General features: G+C 38.0%; 1 protein-coding gene across 8 annotated transcripts in view; it reads left to right on the top strand.

Moving 5' to 3' along the window:
• Positions 1-27,340, top strand: part of ATE1 (arginyltransferase 1) — a gene marked incomplete at its 5' end in the record, with an annotated part of 160,830 nt that overhangs the window by 33,840 nt on the left and 99,650 nt on the right. For all 8 annotated transcript variants that reach the window (XM_079715115.1, XM_079715112.1, XM_079715113.1 and 5 more), the window contains one exon: positions 14,321-14,353. In XM_079715115.1, the coding sequence (XP_079571241.1) occupies positions 14,321-14,353 (33 nt within the window). The remainder of the gene's footprint in view (positions 1-14,320; positions 14,354-27,340) is intronic.

Here is a 27,340-nt window from a genome sequence, read left to right as displayed (position 1 = left end):
AAATTTTTAAAATATTTTTTAAGCCTATTTTCTTGAGTAAAGTAGAGGGCCTAGGCAATATTTGTACAGTTCAATCAAAAAAACCACTTTTTATGAGCAGCTCCTAAGTCAGGGCACTTTTGTATTGTAGTCTGTCTTAAGGTATGTTGCATGACATTTGTTACTAATAGTAGTTAAATTACCAAGATTTTAAAATCATTTACTTAAATAAATTTAGAGGAGAGGCCACAGTATCATGATAATGTTAATTCTGAGGGAGATGCAAAGGGGTAGAGTTAATCTAACGCTGGGGACATTTTTTCTTAAAGTTTCTTTTGGTTAATAATCTCCAAAACTTGTCTCAGATCATAAAATCATAGCATCATACGACATTAGAGACGGAAGGACCTTCGTGATTGTGTAGATGGTATAGATTCACTTCTCTTACAGAATTAATTTGTCTAAGATAATATGGGTGGTTAGTGGCAGAGCAATGATTCCAAATTTAAGTGCTTTTTACACTAGACCATGGTGTTGCCATTTGAAAACGTAAAAGTGGGCCTGAATAGTTAACATAGAATAACTGACATCAGTGAATGAAATGTTCAGCATAAGCAAATCTTCCAAATAATTGAAACATTTTTATTGTTAAAATGTTATGTCCACATGTATTGTGTTCTTCCCTGCCTTCTCACACAGAATACTGAGCAGGACTTGTCTTGATAATGACTTGCATGTTCCCTCAGGAATGTTCTGCTCTTACAGTACTTCTGTGTACCACATGCCCTCAGACTCCTGCTTTTTTCTGTGAAGTTACTCTTTTCATCTTTCTTTGCTCTTCTTTTTGCTGTCAGTTTTTACTGTGTTAGTTTGTCTAGTTTTGGCATTCTTGCCTTTTCCAATTTGTGGTTTCTTAATGTGTTTGTTAAAATATTTATTGAGCATATACTCTGTGCCTGGTAGTGTCTGAGTGGCATTTGCTACAGTTAGCAAATGAGTGGATAAATCAGATGAAGATCCCGTGCTCTTGTGGAGCTCACATTCCCGGGTGGGAGGGAGTGGCCAGAGATAGTCATTAAAGGGTAAGCACCCTGGGGGCTTCCCTGGTGGCGCAGTGGTTGAGAGTCCGCCTGCCAATGCAGGGGATGCAGGTTCGTGCCCCAGTCCCGGAAGATCCCACATGCCGCAGAGCGGCTGGGCCCGTGGGCTGTGGCCGCTGAGCCTGTGCATCCGGAGCCTGTGCTCCGCAACGGGAGAGGCCACAGCAGTGAGAGGCCTGCGTACCGCAAAAAAAAAAAAAAAAAAAAAAAGAGTAAGCACCCTGAATGAGCAAATTACCCAGTAGTGTTAAGTGTTAAGGAAGAGAAGAGCAGGTGTAAAGGGAGGAGTGGCGGTATTAGTTACTGGCTTGGAAACTAGATCACCAAGTTTATTGTTTGTAAAGCAATAGTCAAGGGGAAAATGGCAAAGGGAGTTGGAGGGGTTCTTTTGCACGTTGGGGACATAAGCATTAGGACATGCCTTTTTGAGTCCTCATTTTAACCTTTATTGCTTTCTTCTGGGATTTGAATGTCTGAAATTCTAGAGTGGTTTGATAATTGACCTCTAGTTAAGGTATAACAATATAACAGTAACCATTATAGTTAATATGTACATATTTATATTGTCTTCTGGAAGCTGAGGAATGAGACAGTGAAGCAGGATGTTTGGTGTCAAATGGAACGTGTGGCATGAAGCGGACGTTGATACTTGATTAACCAGCTGCAGAAGGAGAGATGAGCCCTGTGATAAGTGATCTGGTTTGAACAGTGTGAAGATGACACCAGTGCTAGTAGACAGTGCTTGTGTGTTTATAATTCTAGACATTTGGGGTAAGAATATTGATGACAGGAAGGCTGAGTAGCATCACGTGTGACGTGTGGACTCTGATCAGGCACTCTCGCCTTAACTCTCATCTTTTCCACTTATTACCTGTGCGGCTTTGAGCAGGTTCCTGCTCCCCCTGCTTTCCGCTCTTCAGGTTCCTCGTTTGTAAACCTGGGGGGAACATCACATGGGGTTTGTTGTGAGGATTAAGTCAAGGTAAAGGTGCTTGGCTAAATAATCTTTGAGTAAACTTGAGATGGTAGGATGGGGATGATGATAAACCATTAGGAAGCATCAGAGACACCAAGGTCAAGGGCAAACAAGTGATACTTCTGGTCCATCCGGCCAACATTTGCAAATTAAATTATATTTTTCTTTGTTGTTTGTTTTTCCATTTAATTCTTATATCTGTTTGAATGAAAAGATCTTATATGTTTTAAATTTTAATATTAAATTAGAATTAGTTCTTTCAAAGGAAAAAAGTAATAATACTCAAAACCGTTCAGTTTGGTTCATCAACATGTGATTTTAGTCTTTAAAATACTATTATACCACATAAAATCTATAAAACGTGTCATTTGGTGAAGCTATATATGTATATTTCTTAATCGCTTTACTTAGAACTGGAAACAAAGGAACTATGGATGTTCCTGTGCCTTAACTCTGGTGATGGAGCTTCTTGCTTATTCTGTGACTAGATCTCTCCTTTTGAAAAATTAACTATATTGTATTAAACTGCCATAATCTATGGTATACTTTGTGCTCGTAAACCAACTTATAAACGACTCTGTCAGAGTCAGAAGGAATACACAATTCCGAGTGCCAGGAATGGAGTAGATGGTTAGTGAACGTTCATTGAATGAGTGGGCAACTGAGTTGACTATTTTTAAGAAACAGCTGGATGGAAGCAACCTAAATGCCCATCGACAGACGAATGGATAAAGAAGATGTGGTACATATATACAATGGAATATTACTCAGCCGTAAAAAGAAACGAAATTGAGTCATTTGTTGAGACATGGATGGATCTAGAGACTGTCATACAGAGTGAAATAAGTCAGAAAGAGAAAAACTAATATCGTGTATTAACGCATGTGTGTGGAACCTAGAAAAATGGTACAGATGAACCGGTTTGCAGGGCAGAAGTTGAGACACAGATGTAAAGAACAAGCGTATGGACACCAAGGGGGGAAAACCGCGGTGGGGTGGGGCTGGTGGTGTGCTGAATTGGGCGATTGGGATTGACGTGTATACACTGATGTGTATAAAATTGATGACTAATAAGAACCTGCAGTATAAACAAACAAACAAACAAAAGAAACAGCTGGAGGGCTTCCTTGGTGGTGCAGTGGATAAGAATCCGCCTGCCAATGCAGGGGACACGGGTTCGAGCCCTGGTCTGGAAAGATCCCACATGCTGCGGAGCAACTAAGCCCGTGCGCCACAACTACTGAGCCTGCACTCTAGAACCCACACGCCACAACTTCTGAAGCCCGCACACCTAGAGCCCCTGCTCCGCAACAAGAGAAGCCCACACACTGCAACAAAGAGTAGCCCCTGCTCGCTGAAACTAGAGAAAGCCCACATGCAGCAACAAAGACCCAACGCAGCCAAAAATAAATAAAAATAAATACATTTAAAAAAAAGAAACAGATGGAGAGAGAACTCAATTTTTGCCAAATGGAAAACTGCAAGAAAGAAAATAGCATTCTTGAAACTTGTGACGTGAAGCCAAAGGAAAATTCATATGATGTCAAAGCTCTTGACAGTGGTCCTTCTATAAGAAGTAAAAGCTGAGAGAGAGTGTTGAGAAATTGACCCCTACGAGTAAGCACATTTTAGTGAGTGCAAAGCTAGTGTGATAGGGATCATCTTGTTGTGAGCACCACTGCCATTTGTCTTTAGCTTTTGTATTTTAGGTCTGCTTTTTCCATTAAGCCTGAGGAGCCTCAAGTTTTATGACCTCCTGGTAATGACTTGACAAGTGAACAATGCCACCTATTGAGGACTGGCCTAAACAAGGAAAGTTTGTGTTTTTGCTGTGGAAATTCATACGATATGCCAAATAAGTTTAGCTAACTGCTTGCATGATTAAAAAGCAGTTGATTTGCTTCTAGTCAGTAGTTAATTATAAAAGTAAATATATACAGTATATATGTGATTTTTAAAATCCAGAATATGTAAATGTGTAAAAAAATAGGGGATATATTTGTGTAGGTCTGTAAATATTGTCTGTAAAATAACATACATGTTGGCTTTTCTGTGACGGTCATTCTAGAAATAGCTCAAAAGTTTTACACTTGGAATGGCTCCCATGTTTCTTTCTCCTGGGCTGTGGAGGAATGTGATTCTTCTATTCAACCAATCATATAAATATTTAATTCCTTGCATGTTCCAATCACTGTGGTAGGTCCTGGGGATGCATAGATGAATAAGACATGGTCCTCTGCACATTTTAAAAAATGAAAAACTTCTTTTCATAAGTTTGCATTAATGTTTAAAATGTTAAAATCCCAGTAATATTAAAGAGTAATGGAAATATATGTTACCTGGCATGATGTAGAGGTATTTGATCTTGCTTGGGATCAGTTGGTCTGATAAGTATGCAAACAGTAGCTATAACCATTATTAATGTGTTAATATAATCAAGTATTTTCAATAATAATTAAATTGCCGATAATATATTCAATTTCTCAGTACTTTGACTAGAGAGCTTTTAAAATAAATTTTGTTTTGACTGTGCTCTCCTGCTAAGAGACTTTATTTCTAAGTTTTGTGGTATTTTCTGCTTATCCCTAATTCATGTCATTCAGATTTTTGGAAGACACCCAGTTTTTCAAGGTCAATTTGGATTCTTTTACCTACTTAGTGTCATTTAAGTGATACCTAGTTTTGTCCTCAGTAATCTTTTGAGTAGTTGCTCCTACAAATAGTGTATTATTTGTGTTAATAGATACAGAGCCACTGTTTATAAAATATACAGTTATTATAGTGAACACATGAGGTAGGTGTTAGTGAGTGACTTAATTATAGCCCAAATCCCTATTGCTGTTAGAAACTGGGGAGAGCATTGCAAGGAGTAAAAGAATATGCACTGAAGTAGCTCACTAGTTAGGATGTGCATTAGCAAACTGGATTCAACACTATGAGCAAAACATTGACGGCTCGCTCTGTGTGTTAGCGTTACGGACTTTTGTGATTCTGGGCCGATGTTAATCTTTAAAGGGGCATTTGTTCCTTCCATGGTGTGGGCTTGAGCATTAGTCCCTTCACCAATCCAAAGTGCTAAATATTGCAAGGATCCCCTTGAGGGATATTATTGGGTAGGGACCATGACTTTTAAAGGGGGGAAAAGAGCCATTGATTCATTGATAGTTCATATTAGATTTTCCTGACACTGTAAACAGCCATACTGAGTATTTTCAGTGAGCATTTCTATTAAGTATAGATTGGGGAAAATGATTCAGAGTTGGCAGGGGCCAGTGTTTCTTAGAATGAGTTTTGTGGAATATTGGTTCTGTGGAATGTTAATAAATGTTACATGAAATTAAAAACCAACCAACCAACAAACAGATCTCTTTGGTTATGAAATTTTGGAAAGCACTAGATTAAATGAAATTGAAGGGTTTTTTGTTTTTCTAACTATATTGGGATATAGTTATGTAATGTTGTGTACCTTTAAGGTGTACAACATTCATTTGATATAGGTATGTTGCAATATTGTTACCACCATAGAGTTAGCCAACACTTCCATCATGTCACATAATTGCCATTTCTCTTTTGTGGTGAGAACATTCAAGACCTACTCTCTCTTAACAACTTTCAAGTATATAGTACAGTATTGTTCTCTGTAATCACAATGCTGTGCTTTAGATCCCCAGAACTTATTCATCTTCTATGGTTTTTTGTTTGACTGCGGGAATTCTCAGGGCCTGTAATTTGTCAGTATACCTTGTACTTCTCTAAGATGAAGGGGAAGTGAGACATCAGTAGTATGCAGCATTTCCCAAACTTATTGGGCCATGGAATCATTTTTTAGAGAGTGTTTTGGGAACTTGACATGCCACAGGATACCACTGGTGAAAGTGATTAGGCTGAAATCATTTTGTAGATAGAAAACTAAGACCTAAATAATTTAAGTATTCACGTAGCTAGAGCTGGTGAGATTCCAGACTGATTCTTAGATCACTGTTCTTTCCATCAGCAAAAGAGGAGGTTTAATGGCTCAGAAGACATAGGTTTAAATATGTTAGAATGTAAATTAGGTTTTCATTGTCATCTTTTAAGATTTATTGAAGCTTAATGTCCTGTCCAAGGTTCTGCGTCTAACCAAAAAAGGTAGTACAAGCGGTCATTTCTTTCAGCTGCATTGCTAACAAATGGAATAGGGAATAGATGTAAAAATGAATTTACAGAATTACCTGAATCAGCACTTTTTACTAAAATTAAGATAAACAGGGTCTTAGTTTTGACTTGCTATTAAGTACAGATTTAATTTTCATTCTGTTGATGACTTTTTAAATGGGGTGGGGAGAGAGTTTAACTTAATGTAATTTAGACTCATAATTAAAGCGTCCAAAATCTAGATAGAAAATTGGGAGATTGGGATTGACATATATATACTACTGATACTATGTATAAAGTAGATAACTAGTGAGAACCTACTGTATAGCACAGGGAACTCTAGTCAGTGCTCTGTGCTGACCTAAATGAGAAGGAAATCCATAAAAGAGGGGATATGTATACATATAGCTGATTCACTTTGCTGTACAGTATAAACTAACACAGTATTGTAAAGCAACTATACTCCAATACAAACAAAAACCTTAATATTTTACATTGAGGTATGATTTAGGTTGATCATTATAAAATTTTAAATAAATTATTAGATTATAGACTAATGTAGTCAGACTTGTCATCTAACAATTTGTAAGAAAGTACATGTTCTAGGGTGAAAGGCTAAGGGAACAGGACCAGCAGAAGTATTTTGTTAATGCAGGGAAATTCTGGATAATCCATATGAGCAGTTATAAGACTTAGAATTCCACTTTGACAAATAGGTATACCTCACTGATGTTCTTTAGTTTAGGGGAAAAAATTGTGGCTTATCTTGAAAAAATGCTGTTGAGTGTTCCTTCTTTATATAGGAATTTAACATGGTTCCTTATTAAATAGAAAAGGCATTTCAGGAAGATATTAGCTTAAATTACTTATGTATTGAATATTTTATATTACAAAGATAAATGGTTGATTATAGTTTTACTGGGATATTTTGACAAAATTGGTAGTGTGTATTCTTCTCTCCTGTTTATTCCCCCACCCCACCCTGCCCCCAGTAACTGTCATGGTTAATAACAAGTCTTGGAAAAAGAATTTACTGATTATAACTGACAGGAGGTTTAACTAAAATTTTGTGTTCTTGGAAAACTGTTTAGAAAATTTTGGTAAGCGTTAGGTACTTCTCTGAAAGGAAAGAGAAGGTATTAGGAGACAGGCTACTGATGATGAATAGAATAATGGTAGTGGGGGGGGTGAGTAAGAACGCTGCAAGAGAAGCAAGGTCAGTAAGTGGCTACATAGCAATAGCATTGATCTGTGTGTATCCCTTTTCTCTTTTTATTTTTTAAAATAAATAAATTTATTTATTTATTTATGGCTGCGCTGGGTCTTTGCTGCTGCATGCGGGCTTTCTCTAGCAGTGGTGAGCGGAGGCTACTCTTTGTTGTGCTGCATGCAGGCTTCTCGTTGCGGTGGCTTCTCTTGTTGCAGAGCACGAGCTCTAGGCACGCAGGCTTCAGTAGTTGTGGCTCACGGGCTCTAGAGTGCAGGCTCAGTAGTTGTGGCGCACGGGCTTAGTTGCTTCGCGGCATGTGGGATCTTCCCGGCCCAGGGCTCGAACCCGTGTCCCCTGCATTGGCAGGTGGATTCTTAACCACTGCACCACCAGGGAAGCCCCTCTTTTTATTTTTTTTTCTTCCAGTTTTATTGAAAAATAATTGACATACAGCACTGTATAAGTTTAAGGTGTACAGCATAATGATTTGACTGACAGCATCATGAAATGATGATCTTAATAAGCTTAGTGACCATCCATCATCTCATAAAGATACAAAATTAAACAAATAGAAAAAAATTTTTTCCTTGCAGTGAGAACTCTTAGGATTTACTCTATTGAAAACTTTCATATATAGCATACAGCAGTGTTAATTGTGTTTATCATGTTGTGCATTACAACTCTAGTACTTACTTATCTTATAACTGGAAGTTTGTGCTTTTTAACTGCCTTCATCCAGTTTCCCTTCCCCCCACCTCTGCCTCTGGTAACCACAAATCTGATCTCTTTTCCTATGAGTTTGCTTGTTTGTTTTTGAAGTATAATTGACCTACAATACTGTGTTAGTTCCTGTTAACACAACATGTGATTTGATATTTTTATGCATTTCAAAATGACCACCATGATAATTCTAGTTATGGTCTGTCACCGTACAAAGGTGTTACACTGTTACTGACTGTATTCCACACACTGTACACTTCATGCCTGTGACTCGTTTATTTTGCAGCTGGAAGTTTGTACCTCCCTCACCTATTTCTCTCCTCCCTCCATGCTCCTCCCCTCTGGCAACCGTTTGTTCTCTGTATCTATAACTTTTTCTGTTTATGTTTGTTCATTTGTTTTTTAGGTTCCACATATAAGTGAAATCATACTGTATTTCTCTTTCTCTGACTTCTTTCACTTATCATAATACCCTCTACGTCCATCCATTTGTTGCAGATGGCAAGATTTCATTTTATTTTAATTAAGGCTGCATAGCTTGTGGGATCTTAGTTTGAAAGATGGAAAGGGATTGAAAGATTTCATTTTTTTATGACTGAGTAATATTCCATTGTGTGGGGACTTCCCTGGCGGTACAGTGGTTAAGATTTCTTGTTTCTACTGTAGGGGGCGCAGGTTCGATCCTTGGTCAGGGAGCTAAGATTCCACATGCTGCACGGTGCGGCCAAAAAAAAAAAAAAAAAAAAAATTCCATCGTGTGTGTATGTATTTGTATGTGTGTGCGTACCACATTGCCCTATCTGTTCATCTGTTAATGGGCATTTAGGTTGCTTCCATATCTTGGCTATTGTAAATAATGCTGCAGTGAACATATGGGTGCATATATCTTTTTGAATTAGTGTTTTCTTATGATAAATACCCAGGGGTGGAATTGCTAGATTGGATGGTACTTCTATTTTTAATTGTTTGAGGAATCTCCATACTATTTTCCATAGTCACTGCACCAGTTTATATTCCCACCAACAGTGCACATGGGTTCCCTTTTTGCCACATCCTTGCCAGCACTTGTTGTTTGTTGTATTTTTTATAATAGTCATTTCAGGTGTGAGATGATATCTCATTGTGGTTTTGATTTGCATTTCCCTGATGATTAGTGATGTTGAGCATCTTTTCATATGCCTGTTGTCCATCTATATGTCTTCTTTGGAAAAATGTCATTTCAGGTCCTCTGCCCATTTCTTAATCAGGGTATTTCTTTTTTTGATGTTGAATTGTATATTTTGGGTTGCAACCCTGTGTCAGATATATTGTTTGCAAATATCTTCTCCCGTTCAGTAGGTGGCCTTTTTGCTTTGTTGATAGTTTCCTTCTCTGTGCAAAAAGCTTCTTAGTTTGATGTAGTCCTATTTGTTTATTTTTGCTTTTATTTCCCTTGCCTGAGGAGACATATACAAAAATATATTACTAAGATTGATGTCAAAGAGTGGACTGCCTGTGTTTTCTTCTAGAAGTTTTGTGGTTTCAGATCTTACATTTAAATTTAAGTCTTTACATAGAGAAGAGACTTGTGGTTGCCGGGGCAAGGGTCGCAGTGGGAGCGGGAAGGACTGGCAGTGTGGGATTAGCAGTTGCAAACTAGTATATAGAGGATGGATAAACAGCAGGGTCCTACTGTATGGCACAGGGGACTGTATTCAGTATCCTGTGATAAACCATAATGGAAAAGAATATGAAAAAAAATATATATATGTATAACTGAATCACTGCTATACAGCAGAAATTAACGCAACATTGTAAATCAACTATACTTCATAAAATATTTTAAAAAATAAATTTAAGTCTTTAATCCATTTAAAATTTATTTTTGTGCATGATGTGAGAGTGTAGTCCAGTTTGATTTTTTTACATGTAGCTGTCCAGTTTTCCCAACACAGTTTATTGAGGAGGCTGTCTTTTCCCCATTGTATATTCTTGCCTTCTTGCCTCCTTTGTTGTAGCTTTATCTTTAATTTTTGCCATTTTAAGTATGGTGTGTCTTTGTGTTTTTTTCTTTTTTTTGCGGTACGGGGGCCTCTCACTGCTGTGGCCCCTCCCGTTGCGGAGCACAGGCTCCAGACGCGCAGGCTCAGCGGCCATGGCTCACGGGCCCAGCCGCTCCGCGGCATGTGGGATCTTCCCGGGCCGGGGCACGAACCCGTGTCCCCTGCATCGGCAGGCGGACTCTCAACCACTGCGCCACCAGGGAAGCCCAAAGTATGGTGTGTCTTTGTATGGTCTTCTTTGGGTTGATCCCGTTTGGGCTGTCTGTGCTTCCTGGACTTGGATGTCTGATTCCTTTTCCAGGTTAGGGAAGTTTTCAGCTATTCTGTACTGACGTATGTTCTCTCTCTCTCTCTCTCTCTCCCCCTCTCCCCTCCCCCCCACTTCTGGGACCCCTACAAATGAGAATGTTAGTACATGTGATGCTGTTACAGAGGTCTCTTAAACTGTCCTCGTTACTTTTTTTTCCTGTTTAGCTTTGGTGACTTCCACTGTTTATCTTCCAACTTGCCCATCTCTTCCTCTGTATCATCTAATCTACTGTTGATTCCTTATAGTGTATTACTGTGCTTATTTTAAAAAATATTTATTTATTTGGCTGCTCCGGGTCTTAGTTGCAACACGTGGGATCTTCCTTGCAGCATGCAGGATCTTTAGTTGTGGCGTGCGGACTCTTAGTTGGGGCATGCAGGATCTAGTTCCCTGACCAGGGATTGAACCCCGGGCCCCTTGCATTGGCAGCAATGGAGTCTTATCTACTGGACCACCAGGGAAGTCCCATAGTGTATTATTTATTTCAGTTATTGTACACTTCACCTCTGTTTGGTTCTTTTTTATATTTTATATTTTCTCTTTGTTAAATACATCTAACTCCTCACTCTGTTCATCCATTCTTCTCCCGAGTTCTTTGAGTGTCTTTATGATCATTACCTTGTCTTTGAGTATCTTTATGATCATTACCTTGAACTCTTTATCAGATAGATTGCTTATCTCTACTTCACTTAATTCTTCTTCTGGGGTTTTATCTTGTTCCTTTGTTTGGAACATATTCCTCTGTCACCTGATTTGCTGTTTTTATTTCTATGTATTTGGCGGGTTGGTTACATTTTCCTCCTCCTCCAGATACAGCAAGGGAGACACCCTTACAAAATATTTCCATTACTAATGTAAATGTTTTCTTGCAAAGGGGCAGCTCATACTTGGTTTTCAGAGTTTTCCCGAATTCTGCTGTTTCTTAGAAAATAACCAGCTTAAGATAATATTCCAAAGAGACACATTTTGGGGTGGCAAATTCTGCTCCCCTACATTATATCAGGCTTTATTTTTTTTAGAGAAGTTTTAGAGTCACAGCAGAATTGAGCCATTTTTGATACTGATCTAACATCACGGTGGTATTTGTTAAAAGGTGTCTATTTCTGTTATCGATTTCAGTGTATATACAAAATGTATTTTGCAATTATATTTGCTGTTTTATGATTATTGTTTTTCAAAGTATTACCTTCTTTTCAACTGAATATAATATGCGTCATTTCATTATGAAAAAATTTACTAAGTAATTAACTGAAGGGGAAATAGCAATGGGATTTTCTGGTCCACCAAACTAGACAAAGCATTTTTCAGCCTTTTTCATGTCCTGTGAATAGGATAGTGAATGTGTGCCTTGTGATTTGTTATTCTGTTTTACTGCTTTGCTGATTGAGAACTGTATTTATATATTTCATGTTTTGGCAGCTTCAAACAGGAAAAGAATTTTTAGGTCTGTTTTGAAAAAAACTGTGACAGGAATGTTACATATGTTCATGACAAAGATGTATGTAAATTATTGGAGCTTCAAGGAGACAATAGTTTTCTTGGAGAGTATATGCTACTCTATCATTATTTAAAGTGACTTCTGTCAGATGAAAAATTAATCAGTCCAGTCAACCTAAGAAAGAAATGGAAAATTTTATTCAAGCTAAATTGAGGATTATAACTTGGGAACAGCCTCTCAGAAAGCTCCAAGAACTGTTCTGCCCGTTAGAAGTCAAAGCACAATTACAGAAGTTTTTTGACACAGGGGCCTGTACATTAAATGATGTATTATTGACTTACACAGTCCAGATCTGCAAGTACAAAGTGATGGGTTGTGTGACCCCTTACAAGATCAAGATGGAATGTTATCTTTTAAGGAGTTGTCTTATAGGTGCTGGGAGAATGTTGCGCTTTATTGTTGAGGAGGTTTGGTGGATGCATAACGCAGATACACAGTGTACATTAGAGGGGAAGAGGAGGCCAAAGGACAGAGAAAAATTTTTTATGTTTAAAATTTTCTTATCTTGCCATAAAATATGAATTTTATTTCACACTTCCATCATAATTGATGCATTAAGTACGACTGAACCAGAAGTACTTCTGAATTCTAATGTAGTATGTATAATATAGTTAACATGCACATACTGGAGAAAAGCACGGAAACCCTACAGTAGCAAATTTCTCATTTTAAAATAAAAATGCACCATGCCTCATTTTTCTCCACTATTAAAACTGGGTAGCCTTTCAAGTATTACTTTTTATTCTTGGGAGGAAGGGCAGAGATTGTTTTATGTTAGGCTAATGTAAAAAGAATCCAAGACCACAAAGGTTGCGCTTTAAATTTCAATAGAATTATGTGCTTCATATAAGCATTATGAAATTTTAAAATCTGGTGTTTCTTGCACTTTCAGAAATTTCTCCTCTAACAGTTCAATGTAATTGAATTGCATACTAATATCATTTAAATTAAGAAAAAAAATCTTACAGTGCCTTTATTTTAGTATACCCTGTCATCTAAGGCCTAGATGATACTTACTAGTTAATTATGTGGCTTTGGTATGCACTAGTAGTCTTTTAGGAAAATATTTGCTTTAGTTTTGGGGGGAGGAAGTGTCTGATATATTTTTTAAACTTTATTATGAAAACTTTAAACATTCACAAAGTAGAGAGAATTGTACAATGAGTCCTCATATATTCATCTCCTGTCCTCACTAGTTTAATATAATGACTCTTCTTGTTTTATCTGTGCATTCCCCACCATTACTTTCCTCCCAACCCCCCAGTGACTTTGAAGGAAATCCCAGACATCATGTAATTTCATTGAGAAATATTTCAATGTGTACCTCTAAAAGAGAATCAAATTATTTGTATTCCCAGTGAGTACTAGCTAGCTTTGTTGTGGAGAGGAAGTTCAAGAGTGCTTGGAAACAGACCTGCCATTGCATTTTATTGTAGTTAATTTGTATTCAGTAAGATCCAGAGTTTATATTACTTGGGTTTTTTTTTATTATTACAATACATCTCAAAGGATTTGAAGTGTTGACTTTGTAAATAACATCTAAGAAAACATTATGAATTACCATCATGAATATGTATGAAGTAATGGGACCGTCCTCATTTCAAAGCTAATCTACGATTTGCTTTGTCATTTTTCATGGCTCCTCCCCAGCTCCAAAATTAGTTTCTTTATTTAAATTCTGAGAAACAGTCCACATGTAACACTTATTTTCAGATGAAATTTATAAGGCTCTATTTGTGTCAGAGAAAGAGAGAGCAGAGAGAAAAAATAGGCACGTGGGGCTGAACAAAAGAGGAAGGGGGCAGGGCAGTGTAAGCCTCACAGCCTGGGCACCAGAGAGATAACATCCCCTTCCCTTCTCTCTCACCCACCCGACCTCCTCTCTTGGTCTTGGCTTTGTAATTTCTCTCTTTTCTGGGTGTCCCCTTTGGTTTATATCTTTTTCTCCTCTTGGCATTTACCTAACTTTGCCTGTGGCATTTATGATTAGGAAGATCGCCGATTCCTCCCTTGGAGAATGTTTTATTATATAGGGGTTGTGAGATAAAACTTTAAACGCAAAATATTTTAGGACGCATTTGTTGTGCTTTGTTTGTTTTTATACAGATTTTGAAAAATGTTTATTTAAACTCGTTCACATAGTTGGGTACCTACTGTGGGCCAGATTGAACTTTTCTGTGGTCTGTGAATGAACGATACAATGTATGAAACGTTAACTATATATAGACATTTAGGTTCGCTTTATGTGCTCTTTTTGAAAAATTTTGTAATAATTTTTCCTTTTTTTGTGTGTTCTCTTTTGCTGCTCATTTATTGGATGAAACTGATTTTATTCAAACGTGACTCTGCAGTTCACAAGATTCCTTTGCAGCTCACCTTTGGAGGTAAGATGACTCAATGACCTTGAAATTAGAATTGCTATTGGTATCTTTTGTGGGGCATTTGATAATTTAAGACTGATCATTTTGTCATGATGTATTTTTCAATACCAGTAATGAGATGAATGCAGACTTTCTTTTATAAGAATTCCTATAAGTTACAGAGCTATTCCTGTAAGTTACAGAGCTTTGTGAGGGCAGTGACCTTCACAGCAGGTCATTGCCTTCATTTTAATAGGTAGAATGAAGTCGGTCCATTTTAAAGAGCCTTGTTGTATCTCCTTACTCCCATGCGGGTCTCACATTGGCCTTATCCTCTGTGAACTGCCCTGGCGTTAAAGGAGAGCTGGAGAAGCCTGGGCAGAGGCTGTCATCAAGGAGGTTTCAGTTAGTTTGAGAGAACTTTTTAAAATCCATGAATTGATTAGGGAAGAGCAAAGGACTTCCCTTGTATTGAGCTTCGTCATAACACAGGCATGATTCTAGGTGCCAGATTCACTTTCTCATCTAATTCTCATAATGGTTCTGCAATTTAGAACTGAAAATCCAGCGATAACTTGTGAGATAAAGAAAACTCTTAGATAATCAAGGAACCAGTTATCAGTGTGAGCTGTGGTTGATAAGGAGTTACTTGGAGAAGATGGACGAGGCTTTGGGAAAGGAGTCGGAAAGGGGAAGCAGCTGGGTGTGTGGAGGGACATTGGACTTGGTACCAAACCTGGAGTTAAGATCAGGTCCTCACTTACTAGCCATGTGACACTGGGCAGTCGCAGCTTCCCTGAGCCTCAGCTTTCTCATCTTTAAAATGCAAATAATTTCTACCTCTCAAATGAAGCAGTGGGCAGGGGAGCGGTTTATAAAGCGCTATCCACATCTTACTAATATTTTGTATTCTTCTCTCAGGCTATGCTTCAGGCTATGATAAGACTCTTTCCCTGCCTTTCATTTGTCCTTCCTTTGGCCTCTATTGTTTACTTCACTCTGTGTTCCCTTCCCCACTCCCAACCTCTTCAAATCATATCCCGCTTCAGGGTGAGCCTAGATGCTGTGTCCTCTATGATGCCCTCTCTGACCGCTCCACATAGAGGCAGTTGTTCCCTTTTCTGCTTCCATAATATTGCATTCTGTGCTTATTGAAGCTACTGTTGTTATGTGGTGTGGCCCAGCCTCCTGGTGGCCTCCTTGAGACCTCGTGGTGGCCAGTTTGAATGATTTCCAGGGGAAATTGAGCAGACCAGAGTGGGTAGTACCATCCAGGCTTGGTTACATTTTCTAAATGTCCAGGACCAAAGGGGAAACAAAGCCTGAAAAGATCCTGGGTTTTGAACTGAGAGATCGTTGGGTGACCCATGAGTAAGTAATTTCATCTTTCAGTTAATCTAAAAAATGGAGGTAATAATAATACTTAACTTACAGCGTTATTAAAATGAAATGAGATGATGTGTGGTAAACACTGAGTACAATGCCTGTCACAGAACTTTAAATAGTTTGGTGTAAAAACAATAAAAATTATAACTGTACTATAAGAAACTTGAAGACAATGTAAACTATATAGTCTACTCTTTAATCGATAAAGCACTTTCTAAGTATAGAATGGGAAGTATCACAAAGGAAAGGATGGAAAAATTAGATCTGATTTTGTAAAAAAATCCATGATTTGGTTCATGAAGACATACGTAGTTAAGAGGTAATTTGGGAAAGTGTAACAAAAAGATTATTATACTTAATATAATCTCTTAGAAACCGTTTTTAAATGTAGTGTTTTCTTTTGCATAATATTTGGTTGGATTTTATCAGATAGTTGATCAGCTGAAATACAAATGGTAATATGTTTTTTAAAGTTTAATCTTATAAGTAATAAAAGGAATGCAATTTAAAATAGCAGTTATATACAGTTTTTTAACTATCAAGATATCTTTTTTATTTTTAAGTGAATGCTTGGGAAGATGTGATGAGATGGGATGTTTTTAAACTTCATCCTTTATAGAAATCAGTTTGGTCATATACATTAAAGATCTTATAGAAATGCATACCTTGTGGTTGAGTATTTCTAATCTAGGAATCACTGCCAGAGAAATAAAGATTGGGACAAAACTTGCTTAAATATGTTTGTTACAGCATTATTTATAAAGGCAAAAATTTATAAATAATTTACATGTTCAACCATAGGAAAAGGTCATATAAATCATGGTGCAGCCGGCCATATGATAGAACACCCAGTAGCCAGTAAAATAGTGATCGTGCATGTATGTTCATGCGTATATATTGATGAAAAAGAGCAGTATAAAATACTTTTGCTTGTACTAAGAGACAGAAGCAGGATGCAGAATTATACATGCAGATCTCAGTTTAAAAACAATTTAAGTAAAAAAAAACCCCAACAATTTAAGTATATAGAAATTAGTTAGGAAGGAGATACACCAAATGTTAGCATTAACTACAAAATGCTAAATTATTTTACCTCTTGTTCTTCCACGAAGGAGTCACATGGGGAGAATGAAGTATTTTGGTAGGTTGTTTTTTTTTTTTTTTTTTTTGGTGGGGGGGTTACGCGGACCTCTCACTGTTGTGGCCTCTCCCGTTGCGGAGCACAGGCTCCAGATGCGCAGGCTCAGCGGCCGTGGCTCACCGGCCCAGCCGCTCCGCAGCATGTGAGATCTTCCTGGACCAGGGCACGAACCCGTGTCCCCTGCATCGGCAGGCGGACTCTCAACCACTGTGCCACCAGGGAAGCCCACTTTGGTAGGTTTTTGATTATGGCTCTTACAGTCAGTGTTTGACTGAGATGTACATCAGGGAAATCTGTAATTGATGTGGAAACAGGGTCTAGTCTTGGGGGAAAAAAGGGATTGGCAGGAGCTTAGATGAAGAGATAACGTTGATAATGCTTGATTAAGGCTGGACTCTCATTTAAGCAAGAGCTCAGAGGAATAACCAGGAATAGGGGTTTTGAGCGGAAGCCAGTAAGGCTGGATTAGTTTACCTGCACAGGGAGTAAATAAGGAAGCTGGAGGTTGATATCTACTTCACTGGGGCAAAGTAGCAGTTTGAAGATGTTACTAAACAATGGCAAGGATGCTTGTAAATAGCCCTCACTAACAGACTGTCCTCAAATGTAAGCTCAGTGAGAAAGGACCGTGTTTTTCTTGTTTCCTTGTGTTTCCATGTATTGTTAAGTACTGTATAGGAGGCACTGAATAAATATTTGTTGAATGAATGAATGAATAAATAAGTAAACTAGGCACAGCTAAGGCTGAGAGTAGCAAGCTTTTCCCCATAATCTGGCAGGACTAGCTAAGAGCACAAAAGGTCTAATATTTACGTCTCAATATGGTTAAATCTCTCTTCCCAGCTAGATTGTAGCTACTTAAGATCAGGATCTTTGTCTTTTTCATTTTTGGCTCCTCTCAGGTATTAATAGGGCTTGGAATGGTACCAACCATATATACCTAGAGTTGTACCAAACAAATAGTTTTAAAATTGCATCTTATTATTTATGTTAAATATTGGGAATTGTGTAGAAGCTTAAATCTTTGGTGAAAAGTAGAAGGGAAAGTATCATCATCAGAGTTTAGTGATAGTTTCTGTTATTTTCTGTCTTATCTGCTTTTTCCATTTAATGATCTGGAGTTACATTTTTACCTTGGCTAAATTGATCTTTTTTCTTACTGGGTTTATGGACATGGAGGAGGCAAAAGAATCAAAATTAAAGATGACCAAGGTGCTTTTCTTTTCTTGAAGTATTTGGGAAATACTTGGAGGGCATTCTGATGATATTTTTCTAGCTTGGAATTTCACAGGGGCCACCTGATGGCATAGTTAGTGGCTGCTGCCCCTGAATTTCCAGCAGCACTGAGCTCAGGATTCTGTTGCTGTGCTGCCTTGCAGAACTTGGGAGCCAAACAAAGCCAGGGCAGGAGAATGCTGAGACTCTCTAAATGTTTAATTTTGCCATTAAGCTTATGCTTCAGCTGGAGAAGGAAAATTGCAAATATGGGTAATACCCAAATATTGATACCTTACCTAATTTTGAATAAAAGAAAAATAGTTCCGGTGGAGACAGTAAAATACATGAGGTTTGCAGTTGAAAATGAAGGAGACTTTAAATTTCATTCTGCCTACAAAAACTAAACTACTATGAATGAACCATGTCCCTTTGTTACAAGTCCTAAACAGTTAACTGCCACATGAATCTAACAGAATTGTCAGGTTATAGTAATTACATCAGTAATTTGATCTGCTGTCATTTGAATGGAGCCATGTGTGGAGAGTCAGTTACTTCCCTCTGTGGGGCTGACCCTTTTACATTTCTGTAAGCTGAAGACTAACAGAGCTCATTAAGCTTTATGGGAAAAGAGCTTTTGTCACCTCGTCAAGTCCGGCAACATATTTCCATTATATTCCTAATTTCGCGTGGCTCTGTAGCTGCTGATGTGCATTCCCCTGCTAGGTTTACATGGGATCTCTCCCTTACAGACATTTTTATTGACATTTCTAAGCCTGAATTACATTTCGTGTGGCACCACCTACAGACGTCTTCAATTAAATGTAGGTAAATAAAAGGGATTATGTATCAGAGGCTAAAAGATTCTTCAAATTCTCTTCGAAGCCATACTTTGCCAGCCAATCCAGTAGCATGCAGTCTCAGCATCATTTTGGAGGTAGAGAACTACAGAAGAGGTATTTGTAAGAAAAGTTAAACCATGTGGGAATGTGGGTCACTTAGGCTTCTCTTTAAGGATGTCCTATTCCTTCCTTTCAGATGAATTAAACTCTTCTTTGTTAGCAGTTAGCATAATAATTTTTTGAGAAGTTACCAGCTGTAGTATATGGGGCACTATCCTAAACTCTTTGCTTACATTATTTTAATTTTTGTAGAATGTGCAGTAGTTATTTCCAATTTCCTTATGAAGAAAATTGAACCTAGAGAGGTAGTTTTAGTTGAGTTCAATATCACAGCTACTAGTGAATGGCAACAACATGCTTAAAATGTCTTGTATTACATGAAGTGATGATGATATTTGAAGGAAGACAGTGATAAATTTGAGATGTGCCAACCTTGGCACTGTTGACATTTTGGGTTGGATAAATCTTTTTCGTGGCACTGTCTGGTGCATTGTGTGATGCTTAGCGACATCTCTGGCCTCTACCCAAGAGATGCCAGTAGCACCCTTCCCCCTGAGTTGAAACAAAATGTCTCCAGACTTTGCCAAATATCCCTAGGGGGTAAAATGGCTCCCTGTTAAAAACTACTGCCCTAGAGCAGCCTTAACAAAAAAAGAACAAAGAGAGTTAATAATCCAATAGCGATGATAGTAGCAATGATAACATGTTTTCAGTCTCACAAAAGGTGGGAAAAAGGACAGGTGAACAAAGGACAAGGGAGACAAATAGAAAATAAATAGCAAAATGGTCCACTTAAACACAACCATATTATTATTACATTAAATATTAATGATCTAAACCAAAAATCTGCTCTATGGAAATGTTTTATATCTGTGCAGTGGAAAACATGTATGTAGTCAATGGTCACACATAGTCACTGAGCTCTTCAGGAACTGAATTTAAAATTTTTTAAATTTTAGTTAACTTATGTAGCCACATGTGGCCAGTGGCTATCCTATTGGACAGTACAGGTCTAAACACTCCAGCTGAAAGTCAGAAATTGTCAGACTAGGTAAAAGAAAAAAAGCAAAATCCATCTTAAATATGAAAGCATGAACAGGTTAAAAGTAAAAGACCAGAGTAAACTATACCATGTAAATACTAATCATAATACAAATGGAGTGGCTGTATTCATACCTAACAAAATAGACTTCAGGGCAAAAGCTCTTACCAGAAGGAAAGATGGACATTTCATAATGATAAGATAGTCAGTTCATCAAGTGAGGACAGTAATCCCAAATGTGGTACACTTAATAACAGAACCTCAAGATACATGAAGCAAAAACTAATGGAACTGAAAAGAGAAACAGTCAAATCCACAGCTATAGTTGGAGACTTTAGAACAGCTTTCTCAGTAATCGATAGAACAACTAGGCAGAAAATTACAAGCAATTTAGAAGATTTGGACAAAACTATCATACAGTTCCACTTAGTTGACATCTATTGAATGCTGTACCCAATGACAAAATACATATTTTTTCAAGTACATAGGGAATATTCTCTAAGACAGATCATATGCTGTACCATTATACAAATCTTAATAAATTTTAAAGGTTTGAAATAATCTCTGATCAAAGTGGAATTAAATCGGAATCAGTAACAAAAAACTGTTATAGTTTAGCAATAATAGGACAAACACCCTAATTTAAAAATAGATAAAAGACCTGATTATATATTTCACCGTGAAGACATGCAAATGGCTAATAAGCACATGAAAAGATGCTCACCATCCATTAGGGAAATGCAAATTAGTACCACAATGAGATACCAACATAAACTCACTAGAATGGCTATAATCAAAAGATAATACCAAGTGTTGGCGAGATGTGGAGAAATGGAACCCTCATACATTGCTGATGGGAATGTAAAATGGTATACCCACAGTTTGGCAGTTTCTCAAAATATTAAACTTAGGGTTACTATATGACCCAGCAATTTCACCCTTAGGAATATACACCTAAGTGAAATGAAAATGATCAAACAAAGGCTTGTATGTGAATGCTCGTGGCAGCATTATTCATAATGGCCAAAAGCTGGAAACAATTCAGGTGTCTATCAACTGGTAAATGGATAAGCAAAATGTGGTATTTTCATAGAATGTAATACCATTCAGCAATAAGAAGGAACGAACTGCAATACATGCAACACATGGATGAACCTTAAAAACATTATTGGAGGTGAAGGAAGCCAGGCACAACAGACTGCATATTGTGTCTTTCCGGCTATATGAATTATCCAAAAAAGGGGAATTTATAGAGTCAGAAAGCAGATCAGTGCTTGCCTGGGATAAGAGGTACGAGCGGAGGACTGACTGCAAGTGGGCTTTTGAGAATTTTGGGGGTGGTGGTAGAAATGTTCTCAAATTGGATTATGTGGTTTCACAATTCTGTGAATTTGCTAAAAATCACAGAATTCTGCGCTTAAAATGGGTGAATTTTATCATATGTTAAGTACACCTCAATAAAGCTGTTTTTTAAAAAAAGCTTATATTTCTTCATCCTTTAATTTCTCAAAATGTTGTGGAAAAGGTCTGACTCAGCTTGGCATCTTCCCTAGTTGTGGTCTAGGTGTTTACACAGTTTTAGCATTTGCCAAGATAGTGTTGTGTGTTGAAATAGATGTTTTAGTTTAAATATTAACTAGTTAATACCCAATATTAAATAAAGTTAGCCATTAATATTTTTCGGTAGCTTGCAAAACCAACTTTCCAAGTTTTTTTTTTTTTTTTTTTTTTGGGAGTCGGGAACTACTTTGCTCTTACTTGGAACCCTGTGGTAGACTGGGATCATATGTGTATATTTGGTTGTGTGTATGTGTATGTATGTGCACTGATTGCAAACTGCAGGTAGCACGGGTGGGGATCTGGCTTTATAGCCAGTGGTAACATTCATTCATTTTGCTGTCAGGAAAATAAAGGACTATGAGAACCTAACATCTCTTCAGTCTGTCAGCATGTGAAAAATACCATTGTTTGGAATGGCTCTGGCAGATATCAAGATATCTCCAGTAACCAGAATTTGGAAGAGGGAATAACTCTTACCTCAACTGGGTCCTGTAGAAATGAAGGGAGCTTGCAGAGGTAGCAGTGGGAGGGGTGAGGTAGGTGGAAGTTTGAGTTGCTAACCTTGAGAAGGGAGTTCAAACAGTTTTACCAAATAAAGAGCACACTGAGCTGGCCTGAATTGGAGAGCTGTGGAAATAAGGCTAGGAAGAGGGCTGAGCTGGTGAGTTGTGGGAAGCTTTTACCTGCTGTCTGGTATAATGTTTGGGAGGACCAGCAGTGCTGAAAGAGCCGGGGCCAGGGCAGACAGAGGTAACCCAAGAGGGGCCGGAGCTTCTCAGAGAGTGGTTGTCAGTCTGCTGTTTGTTACTGACTAATCAGAAATGGAAAACTGGGCAGTGGCTTGATCCGCTGGGCAAAAGTGGGAACGTGAGTGAAGATCACTGCTTTTCTAGTTACGTGGGTTGCGAAACAGTCATGCAGTTTTCAGGCCGAGCCTTGTGCTGTAGAATCAGAGGTTGAATAGGCAAGGTAGTGTTGGCTGAGGCACCGTTAGAATTCCGGAGCCAAATCCGCCAAGTCATTGGGATTGTCATTTGATTGCTCTCCCTTTCAGCTGAGTCTGAGGCCTCTTGGGCAGTTCTGGTTGGGGTGAGCCTGCTGACAAAGAACCGGTTGAACTGAGGACATTATTCCTTCCCTCAGTTCATTTCAGTAATGCTCGGACAGTTTTCACGTGATCATCAGAATAGTATTCCCTGGGCTTACGGTGGCATTCAGTAAATGCTGGTTGAGTTCATAAATGAACTTATTCTCAATTAGTTTCTGGATATCACGTGATAGTTGAGCCAGTGTAAGCTGAAACCTTATATTTTGTAGTGAAATTATATCAGCTGGAAGTCTTTTCCTGGAAACTGATCTCACATGATAAAAACTCAAAATTCAGAGAATAAAAGAAAACACACTAGAATAGAAAACCAAACATTAAATAGAAAACTGCCATAAATTTCCATGCTGAAGATTTTTCTGCATGGGACTTGGATTAGTTTAGGCATTTAAGTCCATTCAAGATACCTTTTTGCCAGGTCAGCCTTCCTTTAGTGAGTAGTGGTTTTCATCCTTACTCTGAGGATCTTTCAGCTGTGTTCACAGTTAAGGTCATCTGCCTTGATGATTTTCATTACCCATTAGATGTGCATGAATGCTTCAGAAAATGTTTGAATGGTAAATCCTGGCATGGATTAGTTTCCATGGGGATGTCAGTCTTGTTTGATGTTGGTAGTCATTGAGTTCTAAATAAAAATATCAGTTTGGGTTGTCACCGTGGGATGTTTTTCTCTTCTGTCAGAAAGATTGGAAAAGCAGGAGGCTCAAATTGAACTGACAGTAAGTAAGGGCTCACATTAGGATAGCCACTCTTGTTTCTAAGGTGTTTGTTGTAGTGCTCAATAAATATTGGATGATGTGTAGAATTGAGAAGTTTGGGATACTACTACTTTTCCTTTTGAGCGTTTAGATAGAGCCTCATAGAAGTCTTTTTGTTGGATGATTAGGATTGAAAATATAAAGGAAAATATAAATAAAATATAAGGAAATGTCAAAGTGAACAACGGATGAACATCTTAATTTTTATCTATTTGTTCTGTAGTAAAAATGCAGAAATAAATTCCTTTTTTATTTCTGTCACATTTATTAAAAACATTTACTGTAAATCTTTTCTCAACTACCTATGCTTGAAGTTCAAGTTTTTGTCATTACAGTGTTCTTAGTTTTAATTTGTAAATGTTAGGGTAAACTTTTTTGCTTTCTTTGAAGCATTTTAGTTCCTAAGAATTCTGTCATTGAGACATATATTTCTTGATTCGTACTTTGGTTTAGTAAATTGCTGAAGTATCTCCATTTAGTAGGCTGAACAGGGCATGTTAATCTATTTTGGTTGTGTTTTAGCACGGTGTGCCACAGAAGCAATGTCCACTGAGAAAAGCACTGAACTGAAAGTTGAGAATTCCAGATCCTTCCTAGCATTCTCCTAAACTGGCTGTGTGACCTTGGGCAAGTCCCTTAATCACCTTGACCCTCACTTTTTCACTTGTAAAGTGAGTAAGAGTATCTCAGATGAAGACGTCCCTTAAAACTGTGTGAACTGAGCCAACATTTTAACATGTTTTATAGCTTCTTTTCTGACTCAGGTATTTTAAACCAGGCAAATAAAATAAGCTCCCCCCCACCTACAGCTTGCTGTAGTTCTGAAGCAAGTTGATATTTTACTTAGAATGGTTCTACTCACTTTTTTCTATAAAAACAAGTCTTATCCTGTTAACTTGCATACCCAAATGTTATTTCTCTTATTTTTGTCCTTAATGTGGTCTCAGTCGTACATATTAATTATATTTTTAATAAAGTGATAACTTGTTTCGTAGAGAAAACTTGAGGTAGGAAATTGAGAACTACCTGTTATAGATAAGCATTATAACAGACTGAGAAAGTGCGTAAATACAAACATCACAGCTTTCTTACAGATCCCTTTTACTCCTTCTCAAAGTGGCAAAGATGAAAATGTTTATTGACATGACCTAAAGATACAGCCATTCTGTAGCATATGTAAATATGAAGTAAAAGTATGTAAACTTAAAATTATGCTTGTTGTTTTAGTGTTCATTCTTACTTAGAAACTACCAAGGCATCCAAAGATTATTCATTAAATTTGTTGATTTACATTAATCCACATTTTAAAATTATATAAATATCTTATAAATTAAGCCAACACAAAACATAAAAGTAATATGGGTTGCTCAACATTAATAATCATTAGGGAAATGCACATCAAACCCACAAAGACATACCACCTTCATACCCATTAGGATGGCTATTATTAAAAAATCAGAAAACAGGAAATGTTGGCATGGATGTGCAGCCTTGTGCATTGTTGGTGGGCATGTAAAATGGAAAGCAGTATGGTGGTTCCTCAAAGAATTAAAAATAGAATTACCATATGATCTAGCAATTCCTCCTCTGGGTATATACACAAAAGAATTGAAAATAGGGACGCAAACAGATAATTGTACAGCGATGTTCACAGAAGATTATTCATAATAGCCAAAAAGTAGAAGCAGCCCACGTGTCTACGGACAGATGAATGGATAAACAAAATGTGGTAAATACACACAGTAGAATATTATTTAGCCCTAAAAAGGAAGGAAATTCTGACACATGCTATACAACATGGACAAACCTTGAGGACATTATGCTAAGTAAAATAAGCCAGTCACAAAAGGGCAAGTACTGTATGATTCCACTTAGCTCAAGTACCTAGAGTAGTCAAATTCATAGAGACAAAGTAGAGTAGTGGCTGCTAGGGGCTGGGGGAAGGAAGTAGTGCGCAGTTATTGTGTAATGGCTACAGAGATTCAGTATGGGATGATGAAAAAGTTCTGGGGATGGATGGTGGTGATGTTTGCACAACAGTGTAAATGTACTCAGTACCCATGAATTATACACTCAAAGATGTTGAAAATGGTCAGTTTTATGTTATGTATATTTTACCACAATTTAGTAAATACGTTAAAACGTCAGAATTATAATTCAATTCAGTTGAACACAAATTGGCATTTTTCAAAATCTTAAGCATTGTATAGGAATAGTGTTTAACTTTTTTGATTAGTAAACCAGTGACTAGTTTTGGAAATTTATTAAAACTATTCTCTTCATTACACAAAACCTCCCTCATGGGCTTCCCTGGTGGCGCAGTGGTTGAGAATCTGCCTGCTAATGCAGGGGACACAGGTTCGAGCCCTGGGCTGGGAGGCTCCCACATGCTGTGGAGCAACTAGGCCCGTGAGCCACAACTACTGAGCCTGCGTGTCTGGAACCTGTGCTCCGCAACAAGAGAGGCCGCGATAGTGAGAGGCCCGCGCGCTGCGATGAAGAGTGGCCCCCGCTTGCCACAACTAGAGAAAGCCCTTGTACAGAAACGAAGACCCAACACAGCAAAAATAAATTAATAAATTAATAAACTCCTATCCCCAACATCTTCTTTAAAAAAAAAAAAATCCTCCCTCATATATTCTTTTAAAAATCCACTCGTGTTATACAGTAAGTCCCCTACATACAAACCTTCAAGTTTCGAACTTTCAAAGATGCAAACATGGGATTGCGTGTCCAATCATGTAAGTTAGTTCATGTGTCTGGCATACATTGTCACGTGCATGCATCCTGTACAAGTGGTTGTGCTTTTGTGTACTTTACAGTACTGTATAGAGTACAGTAGTAGTGTCTTTATTTCAAGCCCAAGATGTCCAGAAGCAAGCGTAAAATCAGCAGTGATGTAGCTGGTTCTGCTAAGAAGCGCCAGGGGTTGGAGGCCTAGAGAAAGGATGAAGGGAGACAAGAGGAAGAAGAAGTAACTGAAGAACCGAAGAGGTTCACAATACAGGAAATGGCAAGGGGATTGTCTTTATTTGAGGAGGCACTGTTAGTTTTTGAGGCACAGGACCTGAACGTAGAACGGTACACGAAGGTTACAGCAGCCATTCAGAATGCAATCCAGTGCTACCGTGTCATCTATGACGAGAAAAAAGAGCTACTACCCAGACATCACTGGATCGTTTTTTCAAGAGGGTAGATAGAATTGAATCCAGCAAGGAACCGGAACCTGTGCCATCAACGTCAGGTGTAAGTGACATTGCAGCTGGCCCTCCGTCTCCTATTGCTGATGACCCTTCAGCTCTACCATCTGCCACCTCCTCTCCCTCCTCCACGGAGTAGCTCTTCTCGCCTGTTCACTCGATGCCAGACCCTGTATGCCAGCTGTTGTACTGTACTACTGTCCTTTTCAAGGTACTGTACTGTAAGATTAAAAATGTTGTCTTTATTTTTTGTGTTTGTTTTTTCTGTACTGTACTACTGTCCTTTTCAAGGTACTGTACTGTAAGATTAAAAATGTTGTCTTTATTTTTTGTGTTTGTTTTTTCTGTATTATTTGTGTAAAAAGTATCATAAACCTATTATAGTACAGTACTATATAGCCGGTGTGTTAGTTGGGTACCTAGGCTAACTTTGTTGGACTTATGAACAAATGGACTTATGAACACACTCTCGGAACGGAACTCGTTCGTATGTAGGGGACTTACTGTATTTAATACTAATAAATCTGAGAAAAGACATAACTTTCTTCCTCCCTCCCTCCCTTCCTCCCTTCCTTCTTTTCTTAACTAATTAATTAATTTTTTTGGTTGCGTTGGGTGTTTGTTGCTGCTCATGGGCTTTCTCTTGTTGCGGTGAGCGGGGGCTACTCTTTGTTGTGGTGTGCAGGCTTCTCATTGCAGTGG

Source organism: Hyperoodon ampullatus (genome assembly GCF_949752795.1).
Source record: "Hyperoodon ampullatus genome assembly, chromosome: 1".
Classification (NCBI taxonomy): Eukaryota; Metazoa; Chordata; class Mammalia; order Artiodactyla; family Ziphiidae; genus Hyperoodon; species Hyperoodon ampullatus.
This window is presented reverse-complemented; position numbering and strand designations above follow the sequence as displayed.